Consider the following 26,913-nt stretch of genomic DNA (forward strand, 5'->3'; position numbering starts at 1 on the left):
AACTGCAGACGCTGGTGCAAATCGAAGGTAGACACAAGATGCTGGAGTAACTCAGCGGGTCAGGCAGCATCTCGGAAGAGAAGGAATGGGTGTCGAGTCTCGCCCATTCCTTCTCTCCAGAGATGCTGCCTGACCCGCTGAGTTACTCCGGCATCTTGTGTCTACCTTGGAATAAACACGGTCGCTTGAGGATTGGTGCAGAGTTGGCGGGTGGAAACCTGTACTCTTCTCTGTGAAGGGACGTGGGGAACAGGCACCCTTCTTGTGTTCCCCTCCCACCACCCTGCCCTGCAGTTGCTGTGCTGCTGTGGAACTGACACAGAGGGGGTCTCCCAACCACACCAGCGGTAGAGTTGCTGCCTCGCAGCGCCGGAGACCCGGGTTCCATCCCGACCGCGGGTGCTGTCTGTACGGAGTTTGTACGCTCTCCCCGTGACCTGCGTGGGTTTTCTCCGAGATCTTCGGTTTCCTCCCACACTCCAAACACATGCAGGAATGTCGCTTAATTGGCTTGGAAATGCAAGTTGTCCCCGGTGTGTGTCGGACAGATAGTGTTGTGGGCCTGTTTCCTCGCTGTATCTCTAAAGTGTCTCCAAACACACACACACACAGGACAGACGACGTGTTGGGCCGCAACAAGTCACCGAGCTGCCCTGGGTCGACCGTCTGAGCAACGCTCCCGACGTCTACTTCCCTTCACGGACGCTGCCCGACCCACTGAGTATCCCCAGCAGGTCAATACTTTGGTTTAATCTAGACTGGAGAAACAGCACGAAAACAAGCCCTTGGAGTCAGCGCCGACCAGCGATGCACTAACACGCACCAGGGGCAACTTGCTCAGGTCAATCAGCCCACAGACCCGCTGTTGTGTCATGGTGGAGAGAGGAGGGAAAACCGCGGCACCCGGGGGAGACCCACGCAGGTCACGGGGAGAAGGTACAAACCCCCTACAGATAGGAGCAGGGGTCGGGATGGAAGCGGGTCCCAGGCGCTGTGTGGCCACCCGTGGTCAGGGTGGAGTGGGTCCCTGGCGCTCTCTGTGGCCACCCGTGGTCAGGGTGGAGCGGGTCTCTGGCGCTGTGAGGCCACCCGTGGTCAGGAATGGAAGCCCCATCCCTGGCGCTGTGTGGCCACCCGTGGTCAGGGTGGAGCGGGTCCCTGGCACTCTGTGGCCACCTGTGGTCAGGGTGGGGCGGGTCCCTGGCACTCTGTGGCCACCCGTGGTCAGGAATGGAAGCCCCATCCCTGGCGCTGTGTGGCCACCCGTGGTCAGGGTGGGGCGGGTCCCTGGCACTCTGTGGCCACCTGTGGTCAGGGTGGGGCGGGTCCCTGGCGCTGTGTGGCCACCCGTGGTCAGGAATGGAAGCCCCATCCCTAGCGCTGTGTGAGAGGCAGCAACTCTATCGCTGCGCCACCCTGCTGCTCTCTTTAAAGGATACACAAGGAAACCCTGGTTATAACGGGCCGTTCAGGGGGAAGGAATGGAGTCCATTATTACCAATTGTCCGCTATAAGGGAGGGATTATCTTGATCAGTGTTACGGGGAGAAGGCAGGAGAACGGGGTTAGGAGGGAGAGGTGGACCAGCCGTGAGGGGCTGGACTTTGTTACAGAATCATCCTGTGCTCTGTCAGGACTCATTTTCTTGTCTGTCCACATCTCCTTGGCTCCTCAGTAGCCCTTTGTGGCCAGGCCTGGTTTAGCCGGGCGGGTGTGCACAGGGGCAATGATTAAAGTAACGCACGCAGGAGTCTTCAGCCAAACACAAAAGTGGTGGCGCAGCGGGTAGAGCTGCTGGGTTCGATCCTGACAACGGGCGCTGTCCATACGGAGTTTGCACGTTCTCCCCGTGGGTTTTCTCTGAGATCTTCGGTTTCCTCCCACACTCCACAGAGACGTGCGGGTTCGTAGACTAAATGGCTTGGTGTAAGTGTAAATTATCACCAGTGTGTGTGTGTGTGTGTGTGTGGGTAGTGTTAGTGTGCGGGGATCGCTGGTCGGTGCTGACTCGGTGGGCCGAAGTGCCTGTTTCCGCGCTGTATCTCGATACTAAACTCAGCAGGTCAGGCAGCATCTGTGGAGTGGTGTAGACAGACGACGTTTCATGTCGGCTCCCTTCTTCAGACTCTTGCTCTGAGGTGGCTCGGTGACACGTTGTGGTCCAGACTCAAGATGTTGTCTGTCCACTGACCTCCGCAGATGCTGCCTGACCGGATGAGGTCCTCCAGTACCGTGTGTCCAGCTCACTGGTTAGCCTGGCACTCATTTATAATTAGGGAGGCAATACAGAGAGAGACACAAAGTGCTGGAGTAACTCAGCGGGTCGGGCAGCATCTCTGGAGAACATGGACAGGTACAGAGTGCTGGAGTAACTCAGCGGGTCGGGCAGCATCTCTGGAGAACATGGATCGGTGACGTTTCACCTCACACTCAAGAAGGGTCCCGACCCAAAAGGTCACCTGTCCACGTTCCCCACAGAGATGCTGCCTGACCCGCTGAGTTACTCCAGCACTTTGTACCTGTCCACGTTCCCCACAGAGATGCTGCCCGACCCGCTGAGTTACTCCAGCACTCTGTACCTGTCCATGTTCTCCAGAGATGCTGCCTGACCCGCTGAGTTACTCCAGAACTTAGTGCCTTTTTTTTTGGTAAACCAGCATCTGCGGTTCCTGGTGTCTCCGATACAGCGGGTTTGAGTTAGGTGCTAGCAATCAGTTAACAGCTTCAGTATGTACTGGGGGGGCCAGGGGAGGGATGAGCATATTGTTGAGGCGTTGGCTGAGGAACGAGTAATATATCAAGGCAGGGAGTGAGAGGCGGGTAAAACTGGGACAAAATGGTGTGGATATTGGGGGGGGCGGGAACATTTAAAAATTCACAATGGAGCAATCTTTCTTGGAGGGGGGAAGATGGAGGGGAGAGAGAGAGAGAGGGGGGGAGAGACAGAGACAGAGACAGAGGGAGTAAAAGAGAGAGGGAGAGATAGAGAGAGACAGAGAGAGAAAGAGAGAGAGAGAGACAGAGAGAGAGAGAGAGAAAAAAAAAAAGAGGGCGAGAGAGAGAGAAAAAAAGAAAGAAAAAGAGGGGGAGAGAGAGAGAAGGTAAGAAGAGGGGGAGAGAGAGAGAGAGAAAAGAGGGGGAGAGAGAGAGAAGGTAAGAAGAGGGGGAGAGAGAGAGAGAGAAAAGAGGGGGAGAGAGAGAGAGAGAAAAAAGAGGGGGAGAGAGAGAGAAGGTAAGAAGAGGGGGAGAGAGAGAGAGAGAAAAGAGGGGGAGAGAGAGAGAGAGGAAAAAGAGGGGGCGAGAGAGAGAGAAAAAGAGAGAAGAGAGAGAGGAGAAATAAAGATGGAGAGAGGGGAGAGAGAGAGAAAGAAAAAGAGAGAGAGGGTGAGAGAGAGAAAAAAAAAGAAAGAAAGAGGGGGAGAGAGAGAGAGAAGGTAAGAAGGGGGGGAGAGAGAGAAGGTAAGAGGAGAGAGAGGGGGGAGAGAGAGAGATAAGGTAATAAGAGGGAGAGAGAGAGCGAGAGAGAGAGAGAGAGAGAGATTCCATTCCAAGTCTGCAGTGCCTCCCACACCCACCAGCGTATGTAGAGCAGGTATCCTTGACTTCACAGAGGAGAGACTCTGGCGTTTAAATTAAATGGAGTAAATAAGTGTTCGGCTCAGTCTTGGATCTGCCGGACGGGCAATCCCCGGTCGCCGGCAATGAGTCCCGACCAACGAGGGCGGCCAAGCCTCTGGGCGTCCGGCGCGGTCCGGAGCTTCCGTGTAGGGCGGGCGGCGGAGGGCGGCGATAGGATCCCTCCGTCCACGTCTCGCGAGAGGCGAGGGCCGCCTTGTCTGTGAGCAGCTCCCTCCGCTCCATCATGTCCAGAGAGGGAGGGGGTTGGGGGGCCTCGAAGTCCCGTCCATCCGGAGAGGCGGGAAACTCCGCGTCCTGCAGACTGTGCCCGGCACATCCCGGGATTTCCACGGGACCGCCGCCCGCCCGCGCGCTCCCGCCCGCCTCCGGGAATCTTTGGCTCATCGCGGGCACGCTGTCGGCACCAGTGGGGGAGGGGGGGGAGCGAAGTGAAGGATGGATTCACGGATGGAGGGAGGGAGAGAGGTGGGAGGGGAGAGAAGGGGAGGGGGAGAGAGGGGGGATGGGGAGAGAAGGGGAGGGAGAGGGGGGGATGGGCAGAGAAGGGGAGGGGGGGAGAGAGGGAGGGAGGGGGGAGGGTGGGAGGGAGGGTGGGAGGGAGGAGGAGAGGGAGTGAGTGAGAGAGGGAGAGAGAGAAGGGGGAGAGAGGGAGGGAGGGAGAGAGAGAGAAGGGGAGGGGGGAGGAAGGGAGAGAGAGAAGTGGGGTGAGAGGGAGGGGGAGGGGGAGAGGGAGGGAGCTGTCTGTCCGTCTCTACACAGAGTCCTGGAGACAGCAGTGGTGGTGATGGTGAGTTCCAGTGACCAGCCTTGCCACCGAGGCCCCCCCTGTCACTGTCCGTGAAGGGTGGGTTGGGGGACGGTGGGGGGGAGGGTCGGGGTGGGGGTGGGGGGATCTCGGGTTCTAGGCCAGGAACACCACAAAGACCACGAAGAAGACGGCGAGGATGAGGAAGATCTTGATCATCAGCCAGCGGTTGGAGGTGACGGACTGGAAGTACTTGAGGATCTCGGAGTGGGCAGCCTCCACGTTCAACTGTGTGTCTTCAACGTTGGAGTCGATCCTGACAACGGGGAACAATGACAGGGAGAGTCAGTCAACACGCACACGCACGCACACTAGTGAACCCACAGAGTCAGTCAACACACGCACGCACACTAGTGAACCCACAGTCAGTGAACACACACACAAATCAGTGAACACACACACACACAGTCAGTGAACCCACACAGTCAGTGAACCCACACAGTCAGTGAACCCACACAGTCAGTGAACACACACACACACAAAAATCAGTGGTCAGTGAACACACACACACACACACACACACAAATCAGTGAACACACACACACACATAAATCAGTGGACAGTCAGTGAACCCATACAGTCAGTGAACACGCACACGCACTAGTGAACCCAGTCAGTGAACACACACACACACACACACAAATCAGTGAACACACACACACACACACATAAATCAGTGGACACAGTCAGTGAACACTCACACACACACAAATCAGTGAACACACACCCACACAAATCAGTGAACACACACCCACACAAATCAGTGAACACACACCCACACGCAGTCAGTGAAGTCAGTGAACATACACTCACTCAGTGAACACATACTCACGCAGCCAGTGAACACACACACAAACAGTCAGTGAACACACACTCACCCACACACTCAGTCAGTGAACACTCACACACACACAGTCTGAACACTCAGTCAGTGAACACATACTCACGCGAATCAGTGAACACACACACATGCAATCAGTGAACACAGTCAGTGAACACACACACAAGCAATCAGTGAACACACAAACGCAATCAGTGAACACACACACGCAATCAGTGAACACACACACATGCAATCAGTGAAGTCAGTGAACACACACACAAGCAATCAGTGAACACACGAACGCAATCAGTGAACACACACGCAATCAGTGAACACACAGTCAGTGAACACACACACAGTCAGTGAGCACACACACACATGTAATCAGTGAACACACGAACGCAATCAGTGAACACACGAACGCAATCAGTGAACACACACACGCAATCAGTGAACACACACACGCAATCAGTGAACACAGTCAATGAACACAGTCAGTGAACACACACTCAGTCAGTGAACACACACTCAGTCAGTGAACACACTCAGTCAGTGAACAAACACTCATGCAGTCAGTGAACACACGAACGCAATCAGTGAACACACACACGCAATCAGTGAACACACACATGCAATCAGTGAACACACACATGCAATCAGTGAACACACACACGCAATCAGTGAACACACACACGCAATCAATGAACACACACATGCAATCAGTGAACACACACACGCAATCAGTGAAGTCAGTGAACACACACACAGTCAGTGAACACACACTCACAGTCAGTGAACACACACAATCAGTGAACACCCACATGCAATCAGTGAACACACACACACACAATCAGTGAACACACACATGCAATCAGTGAACACACATACACACAGTCAGTGAACACACTCACGCACCCAGACACACGCGCACAGGAGTCAGCGCGCACACTCACACACCGGACCCCCGCCGTTCTAGCCCCCCGCCCCATGCCCGCTGGCGGCCTGGCTCACCATCCAGGAATCTCATCAAATGTTCAGCCGTGCAGCAGGCCCTTTGGCCCACAATGTCCGTGCCAAACACCATGCCACCTTAAACTGATCTCTTCCGCCTGCACGTGATCCATATCAGATTGCAGCAAAACATGTTCCCAATGTTGGGGGGAGTCCAGAACCAGGGGGCCACAGTTTAAGAATAAGGGGTCGGCCATTTAGGACTGAGATGTGGAAAAACCTTTTTCACCCAGAGAGTTGTGAATCTGTGGAATTCTCTGCCACAGAAGGCAGTGGAGGCCAATTCACTGGATGTTTTCAAGAGAGAGTTAGATAGAGCACTTAGGGCTAACGGAATCAAGGGATGTGGGGAGAAAGCAGGAACGGGGTACTGATTGTGGATGATCAGCCGTGATCACACTGAATGGCGGTGCTGGCTCGAAGGGCCGAATGGCCTACTGCACCTACTTTCTATGTTTCTATGTCCCTCCATTCACAGAACAGCGCAGTGCCCATATCCCTCAAATGATCTATATCCTCTTTGAAACTCACAGAGTAATGAAAGGCCTGGATAGAGTGGATGTGGAGAGGCCCTTCGGCCCACCGAGTCCACGCCGACCAACGATCCTCGCACATTAACACTATCCGACACCCACTGGGGACAATTTTTACATTTGCCCAGCCAATTAACCTACAAACCTGCACGTCTTTGGAGTGTGGGAGGAAACCGAAGATCTCGGAGAAAACCCACGCAGGTCACGGGTAGAACGTACAAACTCCGTACAGACGGCGCCCGTAGTCAGGATGGAACCCGGGTCTCTGGCGCTGTGAGGCAGCAACTCTACCGCCGCGCCACCATGACGTGGAAGGAAGCGCTCTGTACCTTGGTACACGTGACAATGAACGAACGTCAACCCCCCCTCTCCCCTCTCCTGCCCCACCTGCTCCTCACCTCTGGATGGTCTCCTCCTGCTCCTTCACCATGTGGGCCAGCTGCTGGAAGATGCATCACGTCCGCCCTACTCTGGATGTAGGAATCCTGCCGGAGGTGAAGGCCGGAGTTACACGGAGCGATCCCAGGACGTGTTGGTAGTGATACGGCCTGGAGGCAGCAGGCCCTTCGGCCCACTGAGACTACGACCCCCCCACCCCCCACAGTGGGGGCCCCTCCATGCAGGGATTCTGCCCCTCTCCATCGGGGGCCCAGGTGTTCTGTGTTCCACGTGTACATGGAGTGTGTGAGTCTGTGTACCACGTGTACATGGAGCGTGTGAGTCTGTGTACCATGTGTACATGGAGCGTGTGAGTCTGTGTTCCACGTGTACATGGAGCGCATATTATAAGGGATGGGGAGGAGGGGGGAGAAGGGAGGAGGGAGATGGGAGGGGGAAAAGGGAGGGGGAGAAGGAGAAGGGAGGGGGATGAGGGAGGGTGATGAGGGAGGGGGATGAGGGAGGGGGATGAGGGAGGGGGATGAGGGAGGGGGATGAGGGAGGGGGATGAGGGAGGGGGATGAGGGAGGGGAGAAGGGAGGGGGGAAGGGAGGGGGAGAAGGGAGGGGGAGAAGGGAGGGGGGAGGGGGGAGAAGGGAGGGGGATGAGGGAGGGGGATGAGGGAGGGGATGAGGGAGGGGGATGAGGGAGGGGGATGAGGGAGGGGGATGAGGGAGGGGGATGAGGGAGGGGGATGAGGGAGGGGGGAGAAGGGAGGGGGATGAGGGAGGGGGATGAGGGAGGGGGATGAGGGAGGGGGATGAGGGAGGGGGATGAGGGAGGGGGATGAGGGAGGGGGATGAGGGAGGGGGGAGGGGGGAGAAGGGAGGGGGATGAGGGAGGGGGATGAGGGAGGGGGATGAGGGAGGGGGATGAGGGAGGGGGATGAGGGAGGGGGATGAGGGAGGGGAGAAGGGAGGGGGAGAAGGGAGGGGGAGAAGGGAGGGGGAGAAGGGAGGGGGGAGGGGGGAGAAGGGAGGGGGAGAAGGGAGGGGGGAGAAGGGAAGGGGATGAGGGAGGGGGATGAGGGAGGGGGGATGAGGGAGGGGGGATGAGGGAGGGGGATGAGGGAGGGGAGGATGGAGGGGGAGAAGGGAGGGGGGAGGATGGAGAGTAAGGGGGCAGGGAGAAGGGTTGGGAAGGGAGGGTTAGGGGTGAGGGAAAATGGGGACGGGGTTGGTGAAGGATGGCGGGGAAGGGGTGGGGGTCGGGCAGAAGGGATGGCAGTGTCAGGAGAAGGGACGGCGGTGTCAGGAGAAGGGATGGGGGAGAAGGGAGGAGGGACTGGGGGCTGTGAGCCTCACATGCTCGTCGATGAGCTGCAGTTGCTGGCTGGTCTTGTCGTCCATGTCGATGGCCACGTCTCCCGACTGCCGCGCGTCATCCTTCATTAGCACCGAGCCTCCTGGCGGCGGGGAGAGGAGGGGAGGGGAGGAGAGAGGAGGAGAGAGGGGGGAGGTTAGGGTGGCGGTGCCAACTTCTAGTGTGCTCTTGCAAATTTTGTCTGGATCAAAGGAGGAGCTAGACCACCGGTCTTGGATTCGAGATACAACACGGAAACAGGCCCTTCGGCCCACTGAGTCCGTGCCGACCTGCGATCACCCTGTAATCGAGCACTATCCTACACACACACACACACCAAATGTTACTAAAACAAAGGAGCTGATTGTGGACTTCAGAAGGGCTAAACATCCAAGGAAGTACACGCCACTGGAGATAAATGGGTCTATTGTGGATAGGGTGAGCAGTGTTAAATACTTGGGAGTCCGCATCGCAGAGCATCTGACGTGGGCAACGCACATTGCCGCACTGGTGGGTAAGGCTAAGCAGCGCCTTTACCACCTTAGACAGCTGAGGAAATTCAGAGTGTCTCTGAGGATCCTTCATTGCTTCTACTCTGGGGCTGTAGAGAGCATCCTGTCCGGCAACATTACAGTCTGGTTTGGGAACAGCTCTGCCCAGGACAGGATGGCCCTGCAGAGAGTAGTGCGTTCGGCAGAACGCACCATGGGAACTACACTCGTCCCCCTGCAGGACCTATACATCAGGAGGTGCAGATCCAGAGCAAGCAAGATCATGAGGGACCCCTGCCACCCCAGTAACGGACTGTTCCAGCTGCTACGATCAGGCAAACGCCTCCGCTGTCACGCTGTGAAAACGGAGAGGATGAGACGGAGCTTCTTCCCACAGGCCATCAGGACTGTCAACTTTTATAACCCCAGAGACTAAATTTTTGTCGACACTAATAGTAACTTATTAACTTTATTTATATGCTGTAACTGTAATTCTTTTTGTGCACAACCCGCAGGCATTGCCACTTTCATTTCACTGCACATCGTGTATGTGTATGTGACAAATAAATTTGACTTGACTTGACTTGACAATTTACAATTCTCACCGAAGCCAATTAACCTACAAACTTGTACGTCTTTGGAGTGTGAAAGGAAACCAGAGCTCCCTGAGAAAACCCACGCAGGTCACGGGGAGAACGTACAAACCAAGCTGCTGGAAAATCGGCGGTGGACCTTTACGGATTGATCTGATTTTAGATTTTTAGATTTAGATTTAGAGATACAGCGCAAAAACAGGCCCTTCGGCCCACCGGGTCCGTGCCGCCCAGCGATCCCCGCACACTAACACTATCCCACACACACTAGGGACAATTTTTACATTTGCCCAGCCAATTAACCTACAAACCTGCACGTCTTTGGAGTGTGGGAGGAAACCGAAGATCTCGGAGAAAACCCACGCAGGTCACGGGGAGAACGTACAAACTCCGTACAGACGGCGCCCGTAGTCAGGATCGAACCTGGGTCTCCAGCGCTGCATTCGCTGTAAGGCAGCAACTCTACCGCTGCGCCACCGTGCCGCAATTTTAATTGAATAGCAGTCAATTAAAACAATTTCGCTGCATCTCGGAACAGGTGACAATCGCAAACCGCTACCGACAATATTCTCAGGTCACAGTGCCTTGTCAGGGATCGAAACGGATTATATTCACTGGAATTTAGAAGGATGAGAGGGGATCTCATAGAAACAAAAAATTCTGAACGGATTGGACAGGTCTAGATGCAGGAACAATGTCCCCCATGATGGGGGGAGTCCAGAACCAGGGGTCACACAGTTTAAGAATAAGGGGTCGGCCATTTAGGACTGAGATGAGGAAAAACATTTTCACCCAGAGAGTTGTGAATCTGTGGAATTCCCTGCCACAGAGGGCAGTGGAGGCCGATTCACCGGATGTTTTCAAGAGAGAGTTAGATTTAGCTGTTAGGGCTAACGGAATCAAGGGATGTGGGGAGAAAGCAGGAACGGGGAACTGATTCTGGATGATCAGCCGTGGTCATGGCTGATTATCCAGTGGATCACCATCTCACATCCTAGATTCTGGACTACCTCACCAACCGACCACAGTATGTGAGGACAAAGGACCTGGTCTCGGACAGGGTGGTCTATAGCACTGGGGTTCCGCAGGGAACAGTGCTACCTCCTTTCCTGTTCACCCTGTACACCACGGACTTCAGGCACAGGTCTGCAGGCTCCTATCTACAGAAGTTCTCTGACGACCCTGCCATCGTCGGCCTCATCACGGGCGTAGAGGACAGGGCGTACAGAGAACTGATCAAGGAGTTTGTGGACTGGTGCCAGCGGAACCGCCTCCGGATCAACGCGGGGAAAACATAGAAAATAGGTGCAGGAGTAGGCCATTTGGCCCTTCGAGCCTGTACGCACCACCATTCAATATGATCATGGCTGATCATCCAGCTCAGTATCCCGTACCTGCCTTCTCTCCATACCCCCTGATCCCTTTAGCCACAAGGGCCACATCTAACTCCCTCTTAAATATAGCCAATGAACAGGCCTCATCTACCTTCTGCGGCAGAGAATTCCACAGACTCACCACTCTCTGTGTGAAGAAATGTTTTCTCATCTCGGTCCTAAAAGACTTCCCCCTTATCCTTAAACTGTGACCCCTGGTTCTGGACTTCCCCAACATCGGGAACAATCTTCCCGCATCTAGCCTCTCCAACCCCTTAAGAATTTTATACGTTTCTATAAGATCCCTCCTCAGTCTTCTAAATTCCAGCGAGTACAAGCCGAGTCTATCCAGTCTTTCTTCATATGAAAGTCCTGCCATCCCAGGGATCAATCTGGTGAACCTTCTCTGTACTCCCTCTAAGGCTAGAACCAGGGAGATGGTGGAGGATTTCCGCAGGCGCAGCCAGGTCCCCCCGACACCGGTGAACATCCAGGGAATGGACATCGGGAGGGTGGATTCTTATAAGTACCTGGGTGTTTACCTCAACAATAAACTGGACTGGACCGAAAATACCAATGCGCTGTACAGAAAGGGCCAGAGCAGACTTTATCTGCTGAGGAGACTCGGGTCCTTTGGAGTGCAGGGGTCACACCTAAGGACCTTCTACAACACGATGGTGGCATCGGCCATCTTCTACGGAGTGGTCTGCTGGAGCAGCAGCATCTCAGTGGCGGAGGGGAAGAGACTCGACAAGCTGGTCAGGAAGGCCAGCTCTGTCCTGGGTTGCCCCCTCGACTCAGTGCAGGCGGTGGGAGAGAGGAGGATGATGGGAAAGATAACATCGCTGCTGGACAACGACTCCCACCCCATGCTGGACACTGTCACTGCACTGAGTAGCTCCTTCAGTGACAGACTCCTTCACCCCAAATGCGTGAAGGAGAGATATAGGAGGTCCTTCCTTCCCGCTGCTGTGAGACTGCACAACCAGCACTGCTCCCGGCAGACGAGTCAACAGTAACAGTAAAAATAAACAGTAAATTATGACAATTTATCCTTATCTTTATTTTTATTTATAATGAATGTCTCTTGCTATCCACTTTGCTGCTGGAACACTGCAAATTTCCCCGGTGTGGGGCAAATAAAGGAAGATATTTTATTATTATGTAAGAAAATAACTGCAGATGCTGGTACAAATCGACAGTATTTATTTCACAAAATGCCGGAGTAACTCAGCAGGTCAGGCAGCATCTCAGGAGAGAAGGAATGGGTGACGTTTCGGGTCGAGACCCTTCTTCAGTCTGAAGAAGGGTCTCGACCCGAAACGTCACCCATTCCTTCTCTCCTGAGATGCTGCCTGACCTGCTGAGTTACTCCAGAATTTTGTGAAACATATTCTTATTACGATCATATTGAATGGTGGTGCTGGCTCGAAGGGTCGAATGGCCTACTCCTGCACCTATTGTCTATTGGTGCTGGCTCGAAGGGTCGAATGGCCTACTCCTGCACCTATTGTCTATTGGTGCTGGCTCGAAGGGTCGAATGGCCTACTCCTGCACCTATTGTCTATTGGTGCTGGCTCGAAGGGTCGAATGGCCTACTCCTGCACCTATTGTCTATTGGTGCTGGCTCGAAGGGTCGAATGGCCTACTCCTGCACCTATTGTCTATTGGTGCAGGCTCGAAGGGTCGAATGGCCTACTCCTGCACCTATTTTTCGATGTTTCTATGTCAGAGTGCCACCGAGGACATGTGACGGACTCGTTCAGGGCCCACAGCTCCCCAGCATCCCGCGCCCCGATCGGTAGTTAATACAGCGATAATAAGCGCTTACCATAACCGTTAGCAGCTGAAGGGGGGAGGCTGGAGACTGTCGCTTGTGAGAACTGTTCTCTCCTGTTCCGCTGCATTTTCAGATTCTGTTTGGCAGGAAAAGAACCAGTTAAACACCAGACACAAAGCAAATTAGCCCCCTATGTGTAGGGAAGAATAGCAGATGCTGGTTTAAATCGAAGGTAGACACAAAATGCTGGAGTAGAAACTTAGAAAATAGGTGCAGGAGTAGGCCATTCGGCACTTCGAGCCAGCACCGCCATTCAATATGATCATGGCTGATCACCCAAAATTAGTATCCCTATCCTGGTTTTTCCCCATATCAATAGACAGTAGACAATAGGTGCAGGAGGCCATTCGGCTCTTCGAGCCAGCACTGCCATTCAATGTGATCATGGCTGATCATTCTCAATCAGTACCCCGTTCCTGCCTTCTCCCCATACCCCCTGACTCCGCTATCCTTAAGAGCTCTATCTAGCTCTCTCTTGAATGCATTCAGAGAATTGGCCTCCACTGCCTTCTGAGGCAGAGAATTCCACAGAACTTTCTGACTGAAAAAGTTTTTCCTCATCTCTGTTCTAAATGGCCTACCCCTTATTCTTAAACTGTGGCCCCTGGTTCTGGAATTCCCCAACATTGGGAACATGTTTCCTGCCTCTAACGTGTCCAACCCCTTAATAATCTTATACGTTTCGATAAGATCCCCTCTCATCCTTCTAAATTCCAGTGTATACAAGCCTAGTCGCTCCAGTCGTTCAACATATGACAGTCCCGCCATTCCGGGAATTAACCTGGTAAACCTACGCTGCACGCCCTCGAATCCTTGATATCCATTGATTCCCTTTAGCCCCAAGAGCTAAATCTAACTCTCTTTGAAAACATCCAGTGAATCGGCCCTGGTTCTGGACTCCCCCAACATGGGGAACATTTTTCCCGCATCTAGCCTCTCCAATACTTTAAGAATTTTATATGCTGCTCTAAGATCCCCTCTCATCCTTCTAAATTCCAGTGAATACAAGCCCAGTCGACCCATTCTTTCATCATATGTCAGTCCCTCCATCCCGGGGATTAACTTGGTGAACCTACGCTGCACTCCCTCAATGGCAATAATGTCCTTCCTCAAATTAGGAGACCAAAACTGCACACAGGTGCGGTCTCACCAGGGCCCTGTGCAACTGCAGTAGGACCTCCTTGCTCCTATACTCAAATCCTCTCGCAATGAAGGGCAACGTGCCATAGCTGTCTTCACTGCCTGCTGTACCTGCAGGAGGAGAGGCCGAAGGCCCACCACAGTCTGGGTCGTGCCCGCAACACAGCGTCGCAGCGGTAACGCTGCCTGACAACGCTTAGAGGCCCCGGGTTCGATCCTGACTACGGGTATTGTCTGTACGGAGTTTGCACGTTCTCCCCGCGACCCGCATGGGTTTTCTCCGGGCGCTCTGGTTTCCTCCCGCACTCCAAAGACGTGCAGGTTTATAGGTTAATTGGCTTGGTACAAAGATGTAAATTGTCCCCAGCGTGCGTAAGGACGAGTGTTAGTGTGTGGGGATCGCTGGTCGGCGCGGACCCGGTGGGCCGAAGGGCCTGCATGCAGCGCTGTATCTCTAAAACTAAAAAGTAAAACGAGAGTGTTGACTTTGAAAATGGCACCTCTTGCATGTGGGCTCAGTAGACTATTTCTGTACCCGTGCTAATCGGGGAAAGGGGGCATGGCAAAGCTCTACTGGGCTGTTTGTACTGGCAGAGATAGATAAGATTCATGGTATCACAAAACGCTGGAGTAACTCAGCAGGTCAGGCAGCATCTCTGGAGAGAAGGAATGGGTGACGTTTCGGGACGAGACCCTTTGTCACCCATTCCTTCTCTCCAGAGATGCTGCCTGACCTGTTGAGTTACTCCAGCATTTTGTGATACCTTCGATTTGTACCAGCATCTGCAGTTATTTTCCTAGATAAGAGTCATGACTAGATTTTAGATTTTTTAGATTTAGAGATACAGCGCGGAAACAGGCCCTTCGGCCCACCGAGTCCGCGCCGCCCAGCGATCCCCGCACACTAACACTATCCTACACACACTAGGGACAATTTTTACATATTACCCTGTCAATTAACCTACATACCTGCCCTCCTACTCCCCTTCCCAGATCTCCCTCTATCTTCCTGTCTCCACCTTTATCCTTCCTTTGTCCCGCCCCCTGACATCAGTCTGAAGAAGGGTCTCGGCCCGAAACGTCACCCATTCCTTCTCTCCTGAGATGCTGCCCGACCCGCTGAGTTACTCCAGCATTTTGTGAATAAATACCTTCGATTTGTACCAACATCTGCAGTTATTTTCTTATACTACCTGTACGTCTTTGGAGTGTGGGACGAAACCAAAGATCTCGGAGAAAACCCACGCAGGTCACGGGGAGAACGTGCAAACTCCGTACAGACGGCGCCCGTAGTCAGGATCGAACCCGAGTCTCCGGCGCTGCATTCGCTGTAAGGCAGCAACTCTGCCGCTGTGCCACCGTGCCACCCCGTACAGGTTACAGTTACAGGTGTCAGAGGTTATGGGGAGAAGGCAGGAGAATGGGGTTAGCAGGGAGAGATAGATCAGCCGTGATTGAACGGCGGAGTAGACGTGATGGGCCGAATGGCCTAATTCTACTCCTTTCACTTATGACCGGATGATGAAGAATTTCGCCGTCTGTTAGCACTTGGCACGTGTGATGATAAAAGCAATGCCGAACCACTGGGAGGGGAACCAAGGTTTTAAGAATAAAAATAAAACAAAGCGTTCATTACCTACCTCTGTCCTCACTTCCAGAACCGACTTGAAATCGTTGGACATGGATGCCAGCCTGGACTGTGAGAGGGAAGGAAAGGGAGAGGTTCAACATTCTCAGTGCAAGTCAGTCATCGCCCGCTGTGAGAGAAATTTGTAAAACTTTTGCTTGTTGACACCTATTTGTAGACAATAGACAATAGGTGCAGGAGGAGGCCATTCGGCCCTTCGAGCCAGCACCACCATTCAATGTGATCATGGCTGATCATTCTCAATCAGTACCCCGTTCCTGCCTTCTCCCCATACCCCCTGACTCCGCTATCCTTAAGAGCTCTATCTAGCTCTCTCTTGAATGCATTCAGATAATTGGCCTCCACTGCCTTCTGAGGCAGAGAATTCCACAGATTCACAACTCTCTGAATGAAAAAGTTTTTCCTCATCTCCGTTCTAAATGGCCTACCCCTTATTCTTAAACTGTGGCCCCTGGTTCTGGACTCCCCCAACATTGGGAACATGTTTCCTGCCTCTAACGTGTCCAACCCCTTAATAACCTTATACGTTTCGATAAGATCCCCTCTCATCCTTCTAAATTCCAGTGTATACAAGCCTAGTCGCTCTAGTCTTTCAACATATGACAGTCCCGCCATTCCGGGAATTAACCTAGTAAACCTACGCTGCACGCCCTCAATAGCAAGAATATCCTTCCTCAAATCTGGAGACCAAAGCTGCACACAGTACTCCAGGTGCGGTCTCACTAGGGCCCAGTACAACTGCACACAGTACTCCAGGTGCGGTCTCACTAGGGCCCTGTACAACTGCACACAGTAGTCCAGGTGCGGTCTCACTAGGGCCCAGTACAACTGCACACAGTACTCCAGGTGCGGTCTCACTAGGGCCCTGTACAACTGCACACAGTACTCCAGGTGCGGTCTCACTAGGGCCCAGTACAACTGCACACAGTACTCCAGGTGCGGTCTCACTAGGGCCCTGTACAACTGCACACAGTACTCCAGGTGCGGTCTCACTAGGGCCCTGTTCAACTGCAGAAGGACCTCTTTGCTCCTATACTCAACGGGACTAGAGATGCCACAGTGTCCTCAGGAGAACCATCTGTTCCTTAACGCATGATTTTTGTTATCTGTTATCTGCTAAAGGCCCTGTCCCAGTTAGGCGTTTTTTTTAGGCGACTGTCATAGTCGTAGCAGGTCGCCGAAAAACCGGTGACTGGACCCTCCCTACGACAACGTCTACGACAAGCTACAACAACCTACTACCTAGTCGACGTCAAGCTACGGCAAGCTACCGACAACCGGCGACCCAATCGTCGCAAGTAGAACGTCCACCTACGACCGCACCTACGACAACCGAAGTCAACCTGCTTCCACCCACGACAAGCTACGACCCTGAAGACAACTGAAGACAATTCCCGTTTCACCCACTTTCCCTATAATAGGGTGTGCACAGTCGGGTTTCCAGTCATTCTGCATCATGACTATTTGAAGGTGATGCCACGAGAAACTACTCTGAAAAACAATAACTTCATGCAACAATTGTCCATCAAAATATCAAGAATTTATCAACCTTTTAAAAAAAAAATTGTTTGTATACCAATAACCTTTATTGATATTCAAACTGCTAAATCAATTTGGATGCCAATAACCTTTATTGATATAAACAATTTTTTTTTAAAGGTTGATAAGAACATACAACAGTTCATACAAAAATATTGTAGTAAACTTCAAACTTTAAAATTCAAACTTTAAACAGAATGCAAGTGCAAAAACATACAAAACCTAACATCATTTATGGACACATCACACAGATGGGTGATCAGATCAAGTCCACACTTGGAATTGGCCGAAGTCAGAACCGGGGACAACCTTAATCACCTGGCGACAACCTACTTCAATAGACAATAGGTGCAGGAGGAGGCCATTCGGCCCTTCGAGCCAGCACCGCCATTCAATGTGATCACGGCTGATCATTCTCAATCAGTACCCCGTTCCTGCCTTCTCCCCATACCCCCTGACTCCGCTATCCTTAAGAGCTCTATCCAGCTCTCTCTTGAATGCATTCAGAGAATTGGCCTCCACTGCCTTCTGAGGCAGAGAATTCCACAGATTCACAACTCTCTGACTGAAAAAGTTTTTCCTCATCTCCGTTCTAAATGGCCGACCCCTTATTCTTAAACTGTGGCCCCTGGTTCTGGACGACAACCTACGACAGCGCCCACGTCAGGAGACCTCAAGCTACGCTCATTGGCATCAAACCGTCAGTCGGCGATAAATTTAAAGCCTCCACAAAATCCAGCCACAACCAGAAAAACGCTACGACTCTTTGTAGACGACTCACGACCGAGCCCAGCGACGACAGCCTAGACGCCTGTAGTCGCCTAAAAAAATCGCCGAACTGGGTCTTAAATCAACAGCACACACATCTGTGTAGGAAGGAACTGCAGATACTGGTTTAAATCGAAGATGGACACAAAAAGCCGAAATAACAGCATCTCGGGAGAGAAGGAATGGGCGACGTTTCGGGTCGAGACCCTTCATCGGTCTGAAGAAGGTCCTCGACCCGAAACGTCACCCATTCCTTCTCTCCCGAGATGCTGCCTGACCCTCGAGTTACTCCAGCATTTTGCGTCTACCTTTGATTTAAAGCAGCATCTGCAGTTTTTTTCTTCCTAATCAACTATGTAAGGGTCTGAGCGGTGAGGTTTAGGCAGTATATAACCTCGTGCCTGCCGTCTCTGTACAATTCAGGAGCAGTCACCCCAGGGCAGTTCCTCCGTGATATTGCGTAACATAGTCTCGAGCAGTTTTAAATACCTGGGAGTCCACATCAAAGAGGATCTGACATGGGCAACACACATTGCCGCACTGGTGAGTAAGGCAAAGCAGCACCTTTACTTCCTTAGACACCTGAGGAAATTCAGAGTCTCTCTGAGGATCCTTCATTGCTTCTACTCTGGGGCCGTAGAGAGCATCCTGTCCGGCAACATTACAGTCTGGTTTGGGGACAGCTCTGCCCAGGACAGGAAGGCCCTGCGGAGAGTAGTGCGTTCGGCAGAACGTACCATGGGAACTACACTCGCCCCCCTGCAGGACCTATACATCAGGAGGTGCAGATCCAGAGCCAGCAACATTATGGGGGACCCCTACCACCCCAGCAACGGACTGTTCCAGCTGCTACGGTCAGGCAAACGCCTCCGCTGTCACACTGTGAAAACAGAGAGGATGAGACGGAGTTTCTTCCCACAGGCCATCAGGACCGTTAACTTTTATAACTCCAGGGACTAAATTTTGTCTTCTCTGTATTAACTTTTATTTATATGCTGTAACTGTAATTCTTTTTTGTGCACAATCCGCAGGCATTGCCACTTTCATTTCACTGCACATCGTGTATGTGTACGTGACAAATAAACTTGACTCGACTTCTCCATAACTCTGAGTCCTCGATTGATTTCTCTGACACCCGCGGAGCGGAGGTGTTGGGGGAACCGTGGGGTGGGTTACCTGCAGCGACACCACGATGGTGTTGGAATGCGTCTGTAGGTGCCTTGTTTGGCCACCCTTGGCCCGGACAAAGTCTTGCAGCTGTGCGATCTGCTTGTTCAGGCTGTTTATATCCTGGAAGAAGAGCAGAGGCAAATGTCAACCCGGGGGGGTAGAAACATAGAAAATAGGTGCAGGAGGAGGCCATTTGGCCCTTCGAGCCAGCACCGCCATTCAGAATCCGATCCGTGACCATATCACCCCCGTCCTTTACAAACTCCACTGGCTCCCCATCCCCCAGAGAATCCATACAAAATCCTCCTCATGACCGACAAAGCCCTCCATAACCTGGCCCCATCCTACTTGACTGACCTCCTCCACAGGCACACTCCCACCTGCACCCTCCGCTCTGCTGCTGCCAATCTCCTATCCCCCCCCATCCGGACCAAACTCAGATCCTGGGGGAACAGGGCTTTCTCCATCGCTGCTCCCACCCTATGGAACTCACTACCCCAAACCGTCAGAGACTCCTCCTCACTCACCACATTCAAAACATCACTGAAGTCTCACCTGTTCAGTACTGCCTTCAACCACTGAAGGTCACCTCACCCTCTGTCTCCTTTCTCTGTTCGTTTACTTATTTATCTATTTATTCACTTCCCTATGTTCTTTAAATCCCTGTAAAGCGTCTTTGAGTGTATGAAAAGCGCTATATAAATGTAATGCATTATTATTATTATTATTATAATGATCATGGTCAAGAGAGAGTTAGATAGAGCTCTTAAGGATGGCGGAGTCAGGGGGTATGGGGAGAGGGCAGGAACGGGGTACTGAATGAGGACCTGTCCTGCTGAGCCGGATGGTCACATCGCACAGTGATCCGGCACAGATCTACTTGCACTTTATTCTGTTTCGTTGGGTTGCTGTTGTTTAAATCAATTAATTTATTGCATCGTATGGGAGGCGCGTTCCCAATCTCGTTGTACCCCTGTACAATGACAATAAAGATATATTGTATTGTATTGTATGATCAGCCATGATCACATTGAAGGTATTTATTCACAAAATGCTGGAGTAACTCAGCAGGTCAGGCAGTATCTCAGGAGAGAAGGAATGGTCTGAAGAAGGGTCTCGGCCCGAAACGTCACCCATTCCTTCTCTCCTGAGATGCTGCCTGACCTGCTGAGTTACTCCAGCATTTTGTGAATAAATACCTTCGATTTGTACCAGCATCTGCAGTTATTTTCTTATATAGCCATGATCACGTTGAATGGTGTTGCTGGCTCGAAGAGCCGAATGGCCTCCTCCTGCATCTATTGTCTATTGGCCGATCACCCATAATTAGTAACCCTTCTCCCCATATCCCTTGATTCCGCTAGCCCCAAGAGCTCTATCTAACTCTCTCTTAAATCCATCCAGTGATTTGGCCTCCACTGCCCTCTGTGGCAGAGAATCCCACAAATTCACAACTCTCTGGGTGAAAAGGTTTTTTCTCACCTCAGTTTTAAATGGCCTCCCCTTTATTCTTAGACTGTGTGTAGCCCCTGGTTCTGGACTCCCCCAACATTGGGAACATTTTTCCTGCGTCCCGCTTGTCCAGTTCTTTCATAATTTCATACCTCTCTATAAGATCCCCTCCCATCCTTCTAAGTTCCAATGAATTCAAGCCAAGCCTTTCCAATCTGAGAGCTAGATAAAGCTCTTAAGGATAGCGGAGTCAGGGGGTATGGGGAGAAGGCAGGAATGGGGTACTGATTGAGAATAGAAACATAGAAAATAGGTGCAGGAGTAGGCCATTCGGCCCTTCGAGCCTGCACAGCCATTCAATATGATCATGGCTGATCATCCAACTCAGTATCCTGTACCTGCCTTCTCTCCATACCCACTGATCCCTTTAGCCACAAGGGCCACATCTAACTCCCTCTTAATATAGCCAATGAACTGGCCTCAACTACCCTCTGTGGCAGAGAATAGTTGTGAATAAAATGATCAGCCATGATCACATTGAATAGTGGTGCTGGCTCGAAGGGCCGAATGGCCTCCTCCTGCACCTGTTGTCTATTGTCTTTCCTCACGTGGTGGAATTGGAACCCACGCCATCGTACCATCCTACAGCTCGAGGTGACGGCCATTTGGCACCTGGTGAGTGGTGATTGGAAGCTGCCTTACTGCGCTTACAGCACCAGAGTCCCGGGTTCTATCCCGATTACAAGCACTGTCGGTACGGAGTTTGTACGTTCTCTCATGACCTGCGTGGGTTTTCTCCGAGAGTAGGCTAACCGATGCCGAGCGTTTGTGGGCACTGGGCCTGTACTCGCTGGAGTTTAGAAGGATGAGAGGGGGACCCTCATTGAAACGTACAGAATAGTGAAAGGCCTGGATAGAGTGGATGTGACGTTTCCACTCAATAGACAATAGGTGCAGGAGGAGGCCATTCGGCCCTTCGAGCCTGTACGCACCGCCATTCAATGTGATCATGGCTGATCATTCTCAATCAGTACCCCGTTCCTGCCTTCTCCCCATACCCCCTGACTCCGCTATCCTTAAGAGCTCTATTTAGCTCTCTCTTGAATGCATTCAGAGAATTGGCCTCCACTGCCTTCTGAGGCAGAGAATTCTCCCACTCGTGGGAGAGTCTAGGACCAGAGGGCACAGCCTCAGAGGTTAAGGACGTTCTTTTTAGGAAGGAGATGAGGAGGAATTTCTTTAGTCAGAGGGCGGTGAATCTGTGGGATTCTTTGCCACAGACGGCTGTGGAGGCCACAAGTCAGTGAATATTTTTAAGCCAGAGATAGACAGATTCTTGATTAGTGCGGGTGTCAAGGGTTATGGGGAGAAGGCAGGAGAATGGGGTTAGGAGGGAGAGACAGATCAACCATGATTGAATGGCGGAGTGGACTCAATGGGCCGAATGGCCTAATTCTGCTCCTATCACTTATGACCTTAGACTAAGAGAGTGAAGAGCGATTTATCGTCCTATGACCCGAAACGGGACTAATGACACAGATATGTGAGCATAGTCCTCCCGGGAGGCCGCTGAGGAGCCGGGGTGGGGGATCTCCCGTGGGTCGGTGCCGCGGAGGCGTCAGGCGCAGACCCCGGTCGTGGTGGCAGTCGACGAGGAGGTCGGGCCGGCGGTCGGTGAGGGTGCGTGCAGTCGAGGACAGGCCACATGATTGCCGGGCCTCAGACGCTCCAAGGCAGCAACTCTGCCGTTGCGCCACCGTGCCTTCCCACATTCCGTCCGAAGTTTGATATTTTAGTTTAGTTCAGAGATACAGCGCGGAAACAGGCCCTTTCGGCCCACCGGGTCCGCGCCGCCCAGCGATCCCCGCACACTAACACCATCCTACACACACTGGGGACAATGTTTACATTTACCAAACCAATTAACCTACAAACCTGCACGTCTTTGGAGTGTGGGAGGAAACCGAAGATCTCGGGAGAAAACCCACGCAGGTCACGGGGAGAACGTACAAACTCCGTACGGACAGCGCCCATAGTTGGGATGGAACCCGGGTCTCTGGCGCTGCAAGGCAACAACTCTACCGCTGCGCCATCGTGACCGGCCATTGGTATTGGCTCATTATTATCACGTTTTGAACAGAAGCATCCCACCAACAATTCGAGAGCGGTCCTGACCTCCCGTCTACCTCACGGGTTGCATCAATACTGGTTCCCCTCTTGGTGTGTGGAAAGCAATGGGAAAACGTGACTCAACACTAAAAGGAAACAGCCACGAGGCATTGCAACTCCCCAAACCTGTTTGATGATGTATGTCAGTTCTTCAATTTCAACGGCTTTGTCGTCGAAGAGTGATTTCCGCTTTGCCACTGTAACAAGACCAAGAATCGCCGTCAGTGCGAGTTAGAATCAGTGCAAAGCAAGAGACGAGACCGATATCTACTGAAGAGTTGGATTCACAAACTGGACAAAGGGATACCTCGGAGTGAGCTGCACATTTATACCAAGCCAATTAACTTTCAAACCTGTACGTCTTTGGAGTGTGGGAGGAATCCGAAGATCTCGGGGAAAACCAACGCGGGTCATGGGGAGAACGTACAAACTCAGTACAGACAGGCACCCTTAGTTATCGAAACGTATAAGATTATTAAGGGGTTGGACACGTTAGAGGCAGGAAACATGTTCCCAATGTCGGGGGAGTCCAGAACAAGGGGCCACAGTTTAAGAATAAGGGGTAGGCCATTTAGAACTGAGATGAGGAAAAACTTTTTCAGTCAGAGAGTTGTGAATCTGTGGAATTCTCTCCCTCAGAAGGCAGTGGAGGCCAATTCTCTGAATGCATTCAAGAGAGAGCTAGATAGAGCTCTTAAGGATAGCGGAGTCAGGGGGTATGGGGAGAAGGCAGGAACGGGGTACTGATTGAGAATGATCAGCCATGATCACATTGAATGGCGGTGCTGGCTCGAAGGGCCGAATGGCCACCTCCTGCACCTATTGTCTATTGAAACAGGCCCTTCGGCCCACCCAGTCTGAAGAAGGGTCTCGACCCGAGACGTCACCCATTCCTTCTCTCCTGAGATGCTGCCTGAGTCACTCCAGCATTTTGTGTCCACCTATGTAAAGTAGTATCTGATTTGTTTGGACAGCATATAAAACAAAGCTTTTCACTGTACCTCGGCGCACGCAACAATAATAAAACTAAACCGAAAGTGAGTATGGTCCTCTGTGGCAACACTTACATATGGTCAGTTTTTCCAATTTGGAGAACGTGTTACTCAAATCTTTCCCAATTCGCCTGCAAAGAAACACAAAATTTCATGACAACACATTTATTCAGCTGCACGGGAAATTAAGAGCTTCCGTAATAAGCCACAAAGTGCCGGGGTAACTCAGCGGGTCGGGCAGTATCTCTGGAGAACACCGAGAGGTGATGCTTCCGGTTCTTCAGACCCAAAACATCACCTATCCATGTTCTCGAAAGATGGACACAGTCGCTGGAGTGACACAGTGGGTCAGGCAGCATCTCTGGAGAAAAGAAATAGGTGACGTTTCGGGTCGAGGCCCTTCATCACACACTATCGTCCTGTTGAGTTTCTATGTCTGTATAACTCGTTATCAACTACCCAACAGCCAACAATGGACCATTGTAGGCTCCACCTTTCCTTGGTCATTATTGCTTTTTGCAAATCTTTCGCTCATTGTCTTTTGTACCTTCTATGTCTTTTGTCTCCCTTTCCCCTCGCTCTCATTCTGAAGAAACGTCACCCATTCCTTTTCTCCAGAGATGCTGCCTGACCAGCTGAGTTACTCCAGCTTTTTGTGTCTATCTTTGGTTTAAGATTGTAAATCTGCAATTCCTTCTTACACACCAGTTCCACCTGCCCATATCCCTCTAAACCTGTCCTATCCATGTACATGTCCAAATGTTTCTTAAACGCTACGATAGTCCCACCTCAACTACCTCCCCCGCCAGCTTGTCCCATACACCCACCACCCTTCATGTGAAAAAGTTACCCCCCAGGTTCCTATTAAATCTTTTCCCCTCTCACCTTAAACCAACGTCCTCTGGTCCTCGATCCCCCTACTCTGGGCAAGAGATGCTATACGTTTACCCAATCTATTCCGCTCATGATTTTGTACACCTCTATAAGAATAAGGGGTCGGCCATTTAGGACTGAGATGAGGAAAAACGTTTTCACCCAGAGAAATGAGAGATGAGGAAAGATTTCTTCACCCAGAGAGTTGTGAATCTGCGGAATTCTCTGCCGCAGAAGGCAGCGGAGGCCGATTCACTGGACGTTTTCAAGAGAGAGTTAGATTTAGCTCTTGGGGCTAAAGGGAATCAAGTGATGTGGGGAGAAAGCAGGAACGGGGTACCGATTTTAGATGATCAGCCATGATCATATTGAATGGCGGTGCTGGCTCTCAGTCAGAGAGTTGTGAACCTGTGAAATTCACTGCCTCAGAAGGCTGGGGGCCAATTCTCTGAATGCATTCAAGAGAGAGCTAGATAGAGCTCTTAAGGATAGCGGAGTCAGGGGTATGGGGAGAAAGCAGGAACAGGGTACTGATTTTAGATGATCTGCCACGATCATATTGAATGGCAGTGCTGGCTTGAAGGGCCGAATGGCCTCCTCCTGCACCCATTTGTCTATGTTTCCTTCCCCCATCTCTCCCATCTATCTTCTTTCTTTTCAAATCTTTTTTTTTCATTTCAAAAAATAATAAGCATAACAGTGATATTGATACATAGGGATCAGGATTACATTAACAACAAATCCAGTTTCAAAATACATATAGGGTATAGATCTCCCAGACTCTATGTAATTATAGATAAAAGGTTAAAAGAGAACTATCTTTGTTCTGTGGGGGGTGCCTCCTGTAGCCGGACACAAGGGCACAGTAGGCCGCACCCCGGTCCCCTCGCCTCTCCTACTTTTAGGGCTAACGGAATCGAGGGATAGGGGGAAAAAGCAGGAACGGGGTACTGATTCTGAACGAGGTACCAATAGGCCGAGTGGCCCACTCCTGCACCTATTTTCTACGTTTCTGTCATTCCTCATCCTCCTGCGCTCCAAGCACTAGAGTCCTGGCCTGCTCAGCCTCTGCGTATAGATCAGGCCCTTGAGTCCTGGCAACACCCTTGTAAATCTACTTCCAGCTGTTCCCATTCCTGGGATGGCGGGACTGCCGTATGTTGAAAGAATGGAGCGACTGGGCTTGTACACGCTGGAATTTAGAAGGATGAGAGGGGATCTTATCGAAACACATAAGATTATTAAGGGTTATATAAGAAAATAACTGCAGATGCTGGTACAAATCGATTTATTCACAAAATGCTGGAGTAACTCAGCAGGTCGGGCAGCATCTTGGGAGAGAAGGAATGGGTGACGTTTCGGGTCGAGACCCTTCTTCAGACATTGGACACGCTAGAGGCAGGATACATGTTCCCGATGTTGGGGGAGGTCCAGAACCAGGGGCCACAGTTTAAAAATAAGGGGTAGGCCATTTAGAACGGAGATGAGGAAAAACTTTTTCAGCCAGAGAATTGTAAATCTGTGGAATTCTCTGCCTCAGAAGGCCGTGGAGGCCAATTCTCTGGATGCTTTCAAGAGAGAGTTAGATAGAGCTCTTAAAGATAGCGGAGTCAGGGGATATGGGGAGAAGGCAGGAACGGGGTACTGATTGTGGATGATCAGCCATGATAATAGGGAATGGCGGTACTGGCGCAGAGAATGGCCTCCTCCTGCACCTATTGTCTGTTGCACTGTTGCATGGGACCCTGCTTTTGGCTGTCCTCAGTAGTTAAGCCCGTTGGACTGGAGAGCAGCTGAACTATGAATGGAATTTCATCCCACATCCCACGGGGTTGAGTTGGCAGTGTGTCTTTGCCACAAGCACGGCTGATTTGCCTGTGCTCATTTATATGGGGGCTGTCAATGAAATATTTTCAGGACAGTGCAGAATGAACTATCTGACTTAACATATAACAACTACAGCATGGAAACAGGCCTGTCCAGCCCTACCAGTCCACGCCTACCTTTCTCCCTGACCTAATCTCATCTACCTGCACTCAGACCATAACCCTCCAATCCCCTCCTATCCATATACCTATCCAATTTACTCTTAAATAATAAAATCGAGCCAGCCTCCACCACTTCCACCGGAAGCCCATTCCATACAGCCACAACCCTCTGAGTAAAGAAGTTCCCCCTCATGTTACCCCTAAACCTTTGTCCCTCAATTCTGAAGCTATGTCCCCTTGTTGGAATCTTCCCCACTCTCAAAGGGAAAAGCCTACCCACGTCAACTCTGTCCGTCCCTCTCATAATTTTAAAAACCTCTATCAAGT

At 51.6% G+C, this 26,913-nt stretch overlaps 1 protein-coding gene across 1 annotated transcript in view; it reads right to left on the reverse strand.

The window, feature by feature from the left end:
• Positions 1–3,478: 3,478 nt before the first annotated feature.
• The window catches only part of LOC144609242 (syntaxin-5-like), a 52,602-nt gene continuing 29,167 nt past the window's right edge, over positions 3,479–26,913 (reverse strand). Inside the window, 9 exon segments of the mRNA XM_078427666.1 lie at positions 3,479–4,699; positions 7,209–7,262; positions 7,264–7,295; positions 8,553–8,653; positions 12,839–12,923; positions 15,628–15,684; positions 19,119–19,232; positions 22,860–22,930; positions 23,801–23,856. Coding sequence (XP_078283792.1) covers positions 4,540–4,699; positions 7,209–7,262; positions 7,264–7,295; positions 8,553–8,653; positions 12,839–12,923; positions 15,628–15,684; positions 19,119–19,232; positions 22,860–22,930; positions 23,801–23,856 — 730 coding nt within the window. The 3' untranslated portion in view covers positions 3,479–4,539.

The sequence above is a fragment of the Rhinoraja longicauda genome, chromosome 34 (assembly GCF_053455715.1).
Source record: "Rhinoraja longicauda isolate Sanriku21f chromosome 34, sRhiLon1.1, whole genome shotgun sequence".
NCBI lineage: Eukaryota > Metazoa > Chordata > Chondrichthyes > Rajiformes > Arhynchobatidae > Rhinoraja > Rhinoraja longicauda.